This window comes from Mustela nivalis (genome assembly GCF_964662115.1).
Source record: "Mustela nivalis genome assembly, chromosome: 3".
NCBI classification, from domain to species: domain Eukaryota; kingdom Metazoa; phylum Chordata; class Mammalia; order Carnivora; family Mustelidae; genus Mustela; species Mustela nivalis.
Genome location: NC_139022.1, coordinates 132,737,524 through 132,750,739, shown reverse-complemented (window position 1 = coordinate 132,750,739; position 13,216 = coordinate 132,737,524). Strand labels below are relative to the sequence as shown.

General features: G+C 41.9%; 1 protein-coding gene and 1 long non-coding RNA gene across 4 annotated transcripts in view; one reads left to right on the top strand and one right to left on the bottom strand.

Moving 5' to 3' along the window:
• CLINT1 (clathrin interactor 1) overlaps positions 1 to 3,635 on the bottom strand; it is a 60,087-nt gene extending 56,452 nt beyond the window's left edge. Inside the window, exon 1 of one of the 2 annotated variants that reach the window (XM_082725006.1) lies at positions 3,363 to 3,635. In XM_082725006.1, coding sequence (XP_082581132.1) covers positions 3,363 to 3,403 — 41 coding nt within the window. In that variant the 5' untranslated portion in view covers positions 3,404 to 3,635. The remainder of the gene's footprint in view (positions 1 to 3,362) is intronic. The other variant, XM_082725005.1, reaches the window with a different exon arrangement.
• The window catches only part of LOC309861775, a 243,545-nt gene continuing 233,951 nt past the window's right edge, over positions 3,623 to 13,216 (top strand). For both annotated transcript variants that reach the window (XR_014310197.1, XR_014310198.1), the window contains exons 1-2: positions 3,623 to 3,706; positions 8,034 to 8,159. This is a non-coding gene — a long non-coding RNA (uncharacterized lncRNA). The remainder of the gene's footprint in view (positions 3,707 to 8,033; positions 8,160 to 13,216) is intronic.

The window sequence follows — 13,216 nt, the reverse complement described above, 5'->3', positions numbered from 1 at the left end:
GTGGTGCCACTTATCCTTTCCTGCCAACGCTGCCTTTTATGCAACTTGAGTACAAGTGGGAGGAATTTTTCCTCCAAGCTCTGGCTGGCCTATGACTTTATCTGCTTTTCTTCAGTGTTCTGCAAGACAAGCCATTTAATACTGCCAGGAGGTGCAAGAATTGTGGAGAGTATCTCCTCACCCTCCAGGTCTTCAAGCTCTCAAAAGCCAGTATTTGAAATATATCATTATGCTTCAGAACTGCCACCATACTTGATCTAACTGTAGCTCCAGGGAACTTATTCTGAAAAAGTACATTTTTCTTTCTGAAGTAAACCTCACTGGTTAGGGATATATGCTAAATGAAAGTCCTTGTTCTCCTGAGTCACGGGTTGCACTTATTTACTGCATAAAGCATTTACATATAACATATATTGATTACCACTTAAAAAAAATTCCCTTTTCAGCCCAAAATATCTCTGGAGGATAATGACTTTCCAAAATTTATCTGCTATTATGAAATACTACTTTCATTTCTTTCCCACTGATGGAAATTCATGTCTCCAAAGAGCCAGTGAAGTTGTAAAGTCTTTCTCTACCCTAGTCCCCTCATTTTACAGATAAGGAATCTATAATCTGGAGATCTATGTGATTCTCTCTAAAATTAGACATATGGCTAGCTTAAAAGGCAGTATCAGAATCTGAACCCAGGTCTCCAACTAGTGCCCGTAATCCAAACTCACTGAGTAATCCTTAATCACTCCGTTGTTTCTTCATGTCAAGTTCCCTCAATACCTTATCCCCCTAATAATCAAAGTAGCCATTCTATGGATCCATTTCTCCTCCACCATGGCATTTTAAGGTGAAGAGTCTAACTGAACACAGTAACAGAGGTACTGGTTCTTACATTTTTTTTTTTCTTAAGATTTTATTTATTTGTCAGAGCGAGCGAGAGCGAGCACAGGCAGACAGAGTGGAAGGCAGAGTCAGACGGAGAAGCAGGCTCCCTGTGGAGCAAGGAGCCCGATATGGGACTCGATCCCAGGACGCTGGGATCATGACCTGAGCCGAAGGCAGCTGCTTAACCAACTGAGCCACCCAGGCGTCCCTGGTTCTTACATTTTGAGGGAAGATTTTCTTCTCTTCTGCCAGTGAAAGATGAAAATTAAATCCTGAGTATTCATCAGTAAAATAACCTCACATCTTAGTATCATGTGTCAGACACCCACAAAAGCTTTAAAAAGTCCTTGGTGCAACATTCTTACATGTTCTTGAATAACTTGGTTCAAGTCTCCATTCTAAAGTGGGTAGTAAAAAGGAAGACAGAGTTCTTTTTTAAGAACAGTTGTTCCATTACAACTTGATAACTACTTCCGTGGCAAATTTAACCTGAACACTTGAAGATTAGTAACATAGGTGATAAAGACAAAACAATACGAACTGTACAAGAGCAGGAACATTGTCTTGATTTCTTTCCCCTGAAAAATGTATATAGTCTCTGCAAATTTGTGAGTACCACAAACTTAGTCCTCCAAGATAACAAGGTGTTTCTTAATGGTTTCCTCTTCTGTTCTCTGACTTAGAAATAGCTAGTTTTGTAGAGACTTTTAGACTTTTAAAAACGATTTAAGTTGGTATCTAAGTCCTTGTATCATATATATATATATATAAAAACCCCAAAAAACAACAACAACAAAAAAAACAAAAACCAACCAATGATCCTGCAGAGCATACATGGCATCCACAGGGGTAAAAAATTAAAGAACAACTAATGAACCTGGATCTGGAAAAGAACAATGATTTTATCTTTAGAAAGCAAAGGCTGTATAAATAGCAAAATAAGCCCAATATAAATGTCTGAGGGCTTACCCATCAAATGAATAGCTGATAAAGGAAAATTATTAAAGCAAATCACTCTTCAAACATGGTGCTTCTCTTCTAATGTTTATCTCACTCTCAATGCAGAACATCTGTTACAGTTATCAGAAGTATACCGATCTAAACATATTGTGTTAGGGGTTTTATATGTAAAGCCTTTAGCCCTTAATCCTTACAACACTGTAAGGTAGGTATCTATTATTATTTACACACTGCACCTAAGAAAACTAGGGCACTTAAAGATTAAGTAACTTGCCAAGGTTACAAAGCTCTTCAGATTCTGAAACCTATGGGGTTTTTTTAGGTGCTCTATTGCCTTGGTAGCTCAGAAAATCTGAAACACATTGTGGTCAAACCCTAAGTTCTATCCGATGCATTATCCACACCACTATGAATGGTGGTTTTTTGTTTTTTGCCTTTGTTTTGTTGTTTTTGGTGTCAAGAAAGACTCAATAGTTTGCCATTTACACTTCCTGATTTTAGGTTGGGCTGGTACCACAAACGTTTTTTATCACCACACATATTGCCCAAGCACTAGAACCCAAAAGGAAGAGACCCAGTTAAAATCTTAAACTTTATTTCCTGCTGGCCTAGAAGAACTTACTTAACCATTGTTATGTCCGTTAAGTAAGGTTTTCTTAGTGTAGTGAGACACTGAAGTTATCACTTAAGTGTTAAGTGTAAAGGAAATCATCCACATTATTAGTCATTTTACCTGTGAGGGACGTTAAGAGCAGAACAACAGGATATAAACCTGGGCTGTTTCTTTCTTTAAGGGAAATGTCTTAAATGACTTGTTAATTGCCCCAAATGGAACAACTGGCCCTCCAAAAATGAAGTGTAGTGGAAAAGAAACAGAGGAAAGAAGAATCACAATAAGTTACATGGTGATCTACTTTCACTAGCGTTAGGAAAGCAAAGGATGAATCTCCTCTTGAGTAACTTCGGTCTGACCACAACCGCCACTTGTTACACCTATCACCCACTCCAACTCTTCAGGTTCATTAGAATTAAAAGAAACCCAGAAGGTAAAGTACACAATCTGACGGGGCCCGAGGTCTCCGCACCACACCCTAAGGAACACAGAGCGTCAGTGCATTGCGTCCCTCACCCCCAAACCTTCGCTGCTACCCTGGAGGCAAAGCCCAAAGCCTGGGGCCAAAGACTGTCCTTCGGTCAGGGCAGTGACCCAGCTCTAGACAACCCCGCCCCCTCCCCTGACCAAATGGTCTGTGCCTAGTGGGATGGAGGTAGGGGCAAGATGAGGAAGGCCTGCACAGGAGAGGAAGGGGCTAACGGGATGTTCTGAAACCAGGAAGGGTCCCTTCTCAGTCTCGCCGGTCTGGACGAGCTCTGGGCCAGGGAAAGAGCCGGCCGCCGCCATGATGGGGCTGGCCGAGCCGGGGGGCGTGACGCGGGAGGCCCCGGGCGCGGGGCCAGCTCCCCTTCCCCCTTCCTCCCCTCCCCTGCGTGGGCCTCGGCCACAACTGACCCCCGATACTCACGCTTTGTCCACCAGCTCCCGCACCTTCCACATGTTCAACATTGTGCCCCGTGCGGGCCGAGCCGCCGCCTCCCTCCCCTACTCCCCACGGACCCCGGGACACTTCCGCGCCGGGGCAGATCCAGGCCGGGGTCGCTGCTGCCGCCGCCCGCCGCCTCGAACTCCCCCAGTTAGGTCCTTCCCTTGCCACAGCCGCGGCGCCGCCGGTGACACGTCGAGACGCGGGGGCAGAGGCGCTGCGTGGAGCGGAAGTGCCCGACTTTCCGCCCGCTGTGCGAGGGGTACGCCGGGACTTGTAGTTCTCTGCGGACATAGCGGACCGGTTAAGCTGAGAATGTTGGTGTGGTAAGTTTGGTACTATATTTGTCAGACTTTCCCAGTCCTACGCACGCTTCCCCATGCCTCTGATCTCCGAAACCAGAAACTCTGGATGACGGGGCCCAGTTATCTGTGTTTTAACGAATCCTCCGTGCTCAAGTGTCAGAAGCATTAACATAGGATCTAGCTGCATTCAAACTTTTCAAACGTAAACCATTGCTTCTCCCCAGAAACAGTCCACAGCGTGCTATAATTTTGAGCCTTCAAATTGAAAGGATTTTTCTTGTGAAATAAGTCTTGTTAAAATATTACCTGAGAAAGTACAGAATAAATAACATGGGAACAGTCCAGAAAAAATTAAGAAATATAAAGTATTGCTGTGTTATTAATAATGATTATACAGAAATGTTGTTGCCATATGTATTTGTTTTCCACAATGACAGAAGCATCACTGTATTTGGTTCCAAAGATACCTCCTTCTTAGGGCCTGAATTTCCACACCTGTAAATTGAAGAGACTGTATTCTAAAACTTACTCCCCTTTAATTCTATGATACAGTGGTTTTATATTCAGGCAGCTATCTAATATACTCCGTAGATACTTCATCTTGAAGCTCAGAAACTCAGTTCACACTCTATAAAAAACTAGAAAGACATCACTAGGACATGACCAAGAACTTGGCGGGTTTATATTCTTAAGCATAGGTATAGACACACTGCATTCAGTGTTTTATTGTAGTGGCTGCTGTCACTTCATTTTTCACTTATTCATTTTTAACAATGTTCATGTTAAAGCTGCAAGAAACCTTAAAATTCATTTGATCCAAACTGCTTAAATTTTACAGTGCTTTTCATTTTATAAATATTTATTGAGAATTTTCAGTGTGCTAGGAGTAAGGAATACAGCTGGGAACAAGATTGTTACAACCTCGGCTCTCTAGGATCTTAAAGGTCTTTAGAGCAAATATAATAATTAAAGAGACATTTAAGATAATTGCAGATAGATAGTGGTTGAAGAAAACAGGAGATAATGTTACAGAGAATGATGTTAGAGGAAAATAATGTTAGGGAGTGTTTAGGGCCTCTTTGAGGACACTGTATTTACGCTAAAACTTGAATGATGAAAAGGAGCTAGCCATAAAAAATATCTGCAAGAAAAGAGTATCTGGTGGAAGGAACAAAGGAAGACTGATTCACAAGGAAGAAGTGAGATTGATTGCTGCCAGTTGTGACGCCTGTTAACAATGATCCTAAATCAAGAACCCGGAACTTCTGACCCCCTAGTTGCTCAGGTCAAGTCCCCTCTTTACATTGCATCCATATAATTATTTGGAAGCATTTTCGAAAGGGTTTCAATGCAGCTTTGGGATTGAGGCCTGAAAGAAGCAAGTTGAAAGAATTGCCAGACAGGAAAAAAAAAAAGCAGAAATTGGGACAAAGCTATCTCAAAGCTTTGTCAAGATAGGAGTGCCGGGGCAGACATGAAATGTATTTGATTGGTGGGTGGGGAGATGCAGGGAAAGATGAGAAGAGATAGGTAGAGAAACGGGGCTTTCAAATGAGAAGTTTGTTTCCTGTAGAAAGGACTGTCCAGCCCAAGATTCAAAGGATGGAATATGGCCAGAGGAGATAAGAAAGAGAAACTACCTTGCATAAATAATAGCTCAGCAAGTTAACTTTCAAACAAGCAGGTCCAGGGTACACCAGCAGAATGCGCCTGGTGTAAAAATAACCACCTTCCTTGCCCTGGGCCTGTTTGCAGATTCATAGCAATTCACAGTCAGCATCACCAGAATTACCTAGAGATTACAATGTCCCTGTCTACTTTGCTTGTTTCAGCACCAAGTTTGAAAGTGTCTAGACTTATTCCCGAGTTGTCATGCTGGGGCCTTCTAGAATGTAATGCCAAAAAACCTGCCTGTCTACCTTTGATTCCAGGGAATCGCTAATGGACTCAGAAGAACCAGACAAAGAGAGTCTGTTAAAAAGTGGTCTCCAAAGACTAACCATTTGCATGTCAACAAAGTGTTCTGTTTTTACCTTTTATCTTGCAAGTTTGGGAGCAGTTTCCATAGTAACTTCTTTGTGGCAATTTAAATGTGTCCGTCATGAGAAAATGTCCCACTCACCCCTCTTCAGGAAAACACATTTTTCACTAAATGAGCTGACACTTTGAGTAAGGCCAAATCAACGCAAGGTTTGAAAGCGGATGTCCTCAGATGTGTGAGGAGGCGCTGTTGTAGATGCTGCCTCCATGTCTTGCATGGTTGGCTCCCTGGTGTTTCCTTCTGAGGATTTAATTCTTGGTACACAGGTGCGGCAACCATGGGAAGGCACAGCCCAAATCTCTCTTTAAGAGAACCAGTTGCAAGGAATGTGGATGGCTGACAGCTTCCAGGAGCCACTCCTTAGGGATCAACCACAACACTGACATCCAGGCTGCGCTCCCACTGGGTTACTCCCAGTCGGTGAGTGAGCACATTGGAGCCAGGCCATTTCTCCCCAGTGCAAAACTTCTGTACTGGGCAAGCATTGCCCTGGGCTCTCCATCAGCCTCGCTCAGTATTCCTCTGAGTTTTCTTGCAATCGGCGTCTTCCTACTCAATCTTCCTTCATTCTCTCTCTCTCTCTTAACCTGTGTCAGAACTTCTTGGAGTCTGAGGCTGTCCCCACCTACTTTTATTCCCTCTTCCCTTTATTCTTTGTAGGTGTTTCCCCCAGTTGATCTCTTATACATTTAATTCCATCTTGGTTCTGCTTCCTGCAGTAACTAAATTGACAGGACGGGCAAACAGTTCTACCTTGGTTTCAGTATTTGGCCCAGTGAGTCCTGTTTCTGATCACACTGACTGTTCCTCTCTAGAAGTTGACATACTCGGTTTCTAATCATATTGTAAGAGTTGCTGCAAGAGCCATGCAGATTATATATAGCACAACCCTAGGGGCACCGTTTCTATGGACTGCGCTGAATGCCAGATGATTAACCACAGAGAGGAAGTATAAAGTAGTGGTTAGAAAGAGTAGATTCTGTATTCAGACCAACCTAGTCTTAAACTTTCCATCTGCTCTTCAGTGGGTTGGTCGTTTTGGATAAGTTAATTACACCAGTATAACACAGTGATTATGAACTGGACTCTGGAGCCAGATTGCCTGGGTTTGAATCTTATTTTAGCTACTCACTAGCTGTGTGACCATGGGGAAATTATTTGCCACCTCTGTGAATCAATTTTCTCATCATAATTGTGAATAATAGAAACCTACCATAATGGGCTTTTCAGACAATTAAATAGAGGTAATGTTTAAAAACAATCTAAAACAGTACCATTTACAAACACACAGTAAATGTTAGCAGTGCTGCTGTAACTACTATTACTACTACTAGTCCTACTAGGAATTGTATTAATCAGTAAAATGTATTCGATGATCAAGATCCTGCTATTTTCCAGGCACTGTGCTAGGTGGTGGATATACAGTCGTAAATAAAACCAACAGAGTATACAACAAATAGATGTAGTAGACGTAGTAAGCGCAAAGCAAAATGCTGAGAAATAAATGAAATAATGTATATAACTCACTTCACACTGCATCCTACATGTAGAAAGTGCTCACTAAATTCTACCTCATTATTGCTATCAAATCACTTATCTTCTGTGGATCTCAGCTTTTTTCCTTATTAACTGAAGTGTTATTCTAGCGGAGTATCCTAAACCTAGCCAACCATCAGAAATTCTCAGACATATTTAAAAGTTTCGGGGTTTTTTTCATCCTGACCTATGAGTGCCTGATTCACTGGTGTATTATTTTCTATACTTCTGGTCCCAAGGGACAGTAAATCCAAACTAGCTTAAGAAGGACACAGGAAACTGCCTTAGGAACTTAGCAAGTACCGCCAGAACTCTATTTCTGACGCTCATTTTCCTTTATTGCGGATAGGTTCCTCCTAGTTGGCAGGAAATAGGGCTACTACTTTGTGGAGAATTTTTTTTCAATTAGGCAACCAAGGGGGAAGATACACTTTTGTCTTTCATCCATTGAGTCTAATAACACAGGGAAGGACTCTGGCCCAGTTTGGATCACATACCTATCATGGGACCAATCCTCTAGAGAGAGTATATTACAGAATTGGTAGATCTAGGAGAACCCCATGCAGTGGGGAAGAAAGAGTGCTCTGACGACAATCTCAAGAAAGCCTTGCCTTAGCAGACAAAAGCAACAGTTATTTATAACCATTGATCTGAGGAATCTGTATTTTTTTTTTAATCTCTTAAATGATTTTTCCAGGGTTTGGGATGCCCCAAGTTAGATGACACCACATCCTTTCTAGGTCTGACACCTTTTTTCTCTCTTTTTTTAAGGTCTAAATTATACAAAGTTGAGTTTGGAAACCACAAAAGAGAAAAAAAATACCATGGGCAATAATAGGAGGAAGAAGTAATGAAGAAAGAGGGGGTTAAGCAGATTCCTGCATTGTGCAGCAACAGGTAAGCTGGTAGCAAGGCACACCCTTGCTAACTCTTTGTTCTGCTGACAGTTGGCCTCTTCTTGGCTGAAATTTTGTCTCCTTTCAAGGCTGTCAGCAGGGCTCAGGTGGGCCTACTCAGAAAGGCTGGTAGGGGCTCCAAAGGGCTAGCACACTTGCAGTCCTTCTGTGAGAACTTGAAGGCACTGGCAGGAGGTGAGATGGAGGGAGAAGTCCTCTTGGAATCATTTCCCTCCCTCCTGGGCTTCTCTGTCTCTTGACCAGAGGTGAACACAGAATGGATATTCTGCTCCTAGTGTCTAGTTCTCTGAAAACTCTATGCACAGGAAGCCAAAGTACAGTCATTGAAGCAATGAGGCAGCTTGTGACTGTGGGAACTGATCCTGCATTGTCAAGTCTCATTCAGGGGTAAATGGTGCAGATGTCAGAAAACTGTGCTGGCAGGTTTCTGAGGCAGGGTCTTTCTCAATAAGGTCAAGTGTCTTGGGAAAGCCCACAGGTGTCCAGAATTCACACAGAGGCTCTGCTAGTCCTTGAACTTTATCAGTTCATCAGAAGAATTGTGCTCTAGAGAAAGAGCTCACTGCAGTAGACATCAAAGGAGTCTGATGGGCAGACCGCTGTTCTTTTTTTTTTAAAGATTTTATTCATTCATTTATTTATCTGTTTATTTATTTAGGTGAGGGAGAGAGAGCCCACATGCATATGAGCACAAGCAGGAGGGGGAGGGGCAGGGGCAGGATGGGAGGGAGAAGGACAAGCAAACTCCACTCTGACCGTGAAGCCCTACATGGAGCTCAACCCAGGGCCCTGAGACCATGACCTGAGCTGAAAACAAGGGTCAGACGCTCAACTGATTAAGCCATCCAGGAGCCCTGACCGCGGCTTTTTAATAAGCAAAACTAATGTGGCTACAAAGTTGGAGGGTCTGTTAGAACAAGGCACCTTTTCTTGGTGAGAAAGAGTCAGCATTCAACATTTATTGGACACCTGCAGTGTGCATTGGGGTTAAACAGATGACTAAAACCTATTGTTACCCATAGACCTGCTAGTCTAATAGGGAAGATAAACATATAAACAAATAAAAACCACAGCAAGATATTTAAGGAGGCAGTGTAATGTGGGTAGAGGTCAGAGCACTGGCTGTGGCATTAGCAGGGTCTTGGTTCACATCACGTAGCTCTGGGACATTGCCTAAATTACTTGACCTCTCAGGTTTTGGCTCCCTCATTGGGAAAATTTTCCCTCATTGGGAAAATGAGACTGATAAGAGCCCTGACTCATAGCATTGTTGTGAGGAATGAATGAGATGACACCCTAAATTGCTTGACATGTACCAAGGACTCATTGAATAAGATCTATTATCTTTTTTAAATTGTTTATATCCACAGATCATGGGTGTTGTGGCAGAGGGTGTTAGAACAGGTTAATTAAATCTTTCAATAAACTTGTATTTGGACACTTGCCCCATTGCCAAGAATTGTCCTGTGGAAAACAGACACAATTCCTACTCTTGTGAATTTTGCAGTCTGAGAGAGGAACAAATAAACCTTCCCCAAATCTATCATTTCAAACTATGATGAAAGCTACAAGAGGAAAAGAACAGGGTGCTATGAGACAATGTGGCAGTGGTATATCATTCATTTTTCATTTCCAAGAAAGTCCTCCCTGGGAAAGTAACGTTTAAGGTGATGGTGGGAAGATAATTTTGAGTTAATGAGGTAGAGAGAGGAGGAGGAATCCAGATAGAAAGAACAGTCTGTGCCAAGGCCCAAGGTAGGATATAGCTTGGTATGTTCCAGAACATGAAAGAAGGCCCAGTGAGACTGGACAGAGATGGGAAGAATGATCAGAGATGTGCGGGGGAAGGTGAGCCAGGACATGTTGCTTCTTTGCCTGCTCATTCCATTCTCCATCCTCTTCTGCCTTATTGTGTGCTTCTAGACCTACCTACCCTCTTGGCCTCTGTTACCTACATTCTCCTGGCTTCTGGCTTCTGGTTGGGTTCCACCAGTGTTGTGAGGGTGGATCAGAAAATGCTGAAGCGATCAGTCCTGATATTTCTTTCCTTTTCCTTCCTGCTTCAGCAGCATGGTTCTCGCAGTAGCCTAGTCCCTCTGTGGCCACTCTAGGTGTCCCTGGGAGACCTGTATTTCAAGTTAAGGACCTGGTCTTTCATATTTTTATTTGAAGTGCAGTGAGAAGCTGCAAACATGCTGTAGTTACTTTCTTGTCACATTGTTCCCCTACAGTTACAACCCATTTCTCATCTTCTCTTAACAGGAAGGCTGTTTTCTTCCCAAACAGGCTCTCTTCATTTCTTTTCAAGCCACAATTTACCAATTCTTCCTTCTCAAAACTCCCTGCTTTCTCAGCTTTCAAGATCCCACAGTCTCTTCTTATCTTTCTTACATTTCAGGCTCATTAGAAATTTTTTGTTGCTCTCCCCAGCTTGTAGGTGTTGAGGGGCTCTCTAGAGCTTACTTCTTTCCTCTTTTCCACTGGCAATGCCAACCACAATCATCTCTCATATGAACTAAATGTCTCCTCATTTGTTCCTCCAAGATCTTTTCACATCATAAATTGGACCATGTTATTATTTGCACAAAATTCTTTGATGGTTTTTCATGGCGTTTAAATTCTAAACCTATCAGAGACCCATCCCTGGTCTAAACCGCTGTTATCCTGGAGGAAGACTGATAACTGTCACCTTCATGTGGGTTACAACTCAAGGCCAGTTCTGAGAAAAAAGGGTGGTGATGGCCATGGGCCAGCAAGTACCTCTCAAGTCATTTAGTGGCAGCATGGCAATACTTTTTTTTTTTTTTTAAACATTTAAAAATATACGTATTTTCCAGTCAGAACCTCCCAAGGATAGGTCTTTGTGATATGGAGTGGATTATTATCACATCTTGGACTTTTGGTTTAAATCTGGAAGTTACGACAGTTTGGTTCATAATTTGTTTATAAACCCTTCCATGTGGTAAGGTTACTTCACTACTCTCTTTTTTTTTTTTTTTAAGATTTTATTTATTTATTTGACAGAGGTCACAAGTAGGCAGGAGGCAGGCAGAGAGAGAGAGAGAGGAAGGGAAGCAGGCTCCCCGCTGAGCAGAGAGTCCCAGGAGAGGCTCGATCCCAGGATCCTGGGGTCATGACCTAAGCTGAAGGCAGAGCCTTTAACCCACTGAGCCACCCAGGCGCCCCTACTACTCTCATTCATGATGTGTCGATTTGACTATTTTCAGAATATATTTTTTTCTTTTTCTTCTTTTTAATGCTAAATACCTATTCTGCTGACACCTTGTTAAAGAAAAGAAACCTCATAAGGGGTCTCAGCTTTCTCAGGAAAGCTGATTTCCTGTGTATTAGCAGTTTTTATGGTTTCTGGTGAGTGCTATCTAAACACAGTTCCTGTTGGGCATATATAACATTAGAATTTCCCTATCTTTGGTGATTCACCCTGAAGATGGCAGGTCACTGATCTGGCCTGGGAAGTCTAAGATCTGGACAGACCCAAACACCTACTGGGAGAGGAAGGAGTGGAAAAAATATAGCAAGTATTATGATGGTTTTAAGATACAGAATCATTGGGGCACCTGGGTGACTCAGTTGGTTAGGCATCTGCCTTCAGCTCAAGTCATGATCTCAGGGTCCCGGAATCAAGCCTGTTCAACAGGGAGTCGGCTTCTCCCTCTGCTTCCTCCACTTGCCCCCCAACCTCCAACTGCTACTGCCCCGGTTTATGCTCTCTTTTCTTGCTCACTCTCTCTCTCCCAAATAATTAAATAAACTTTCAAATAAAAAGAAACAGATTTATTCTCTTTCTTTCAACTTTTTTCTGCAAAATTTTTTATTAGTTTTTTTTTTAATTACAAAAGTAAAACATGTTCATACATCCTTATGTATCTATCCCTTGACCTAGCAATTCAACTGCTAGGTAATTATCCAAGAGAAATGGAAATTAAGTTAAAATTCTCATGTAGAATGTTCTTAGCAGCTTTATTCACAATAGACAAACTCTAGAAACAACCCAAGTGCCCATCAGTAGGATATGGACAAATAAGTTGTAATGCATCATTTGAATGGAACATGATTTAGCAGTAGAAGGGAATGAACTGTGAATATATACAACAACCTGGACAAGTCTCACAGACATGATAGTCAATGAAAGAAACCAGACACAAAAAGTTATGACTCCATTTATATAAAATTCTACAACCGGCAAAGTTCATCAAAGGAAATAGATGAGAGCTATTGTTGCTTGAGGTGGAAAGAGGGGTGGGAAGAGGAGAATTAAAAATAAAAGTTATACAAACTCATTTCAACAATTGAAAAATTCCAAAAATGCATAAAGAAAGTATAATCCCTTCCCATTTATTTTCACCCCCCTGCTAATCCTATTAAAAGCTTGATAGTACTTTTTCACACTCTTTCCCATGCTTTTAAATACAAACAAAAATACATGTGCACATATGCAGGTTTTTTCATACTATACACAGTGCTTGCTTTTTAAAATACCTGCTTGAGGGGCACCTGGGTGGCTCAGTAGGTTAGGCATCCAACTCCTGCTTTCAGCTCAGGCCATGATCTTGGGGTCATGGGTTTGAGCCCCACACTGGGCTCTGTACTCAGTGGAGCAGTGGAGAGTCTGCTTGAGATTCTCTCCCTCTGCCCCTCTCCCTGTTCTCTCTCTCCCTTTCAAATAAATAAATCTTTAAAAAATACAATAAAATACCTTCTTGATAATACATCATGGATAACCCTCCAGCTCAATAAATATAGATATAACTCATTCTTTTAAATATTGGTATAATTCCTTAATATGAATGTGCCATAATTTATTGAACCATTTGGCTAGTGATGAATAGTTAGGATGTTTCTATTTCTGTTTTTGCCACTGTAAACAATGTTACAGTAAAATATATCTTTGTACATCTCTCTTTACATATGGTGTTTAGATCTCAAAAGTGGGAACAGGAAAGGATAAGTGTTTTTTATTTAATTGGATATTGGCAGATTGTATACCAAAGAGATTACAGCAGTTCTCACTCTCAC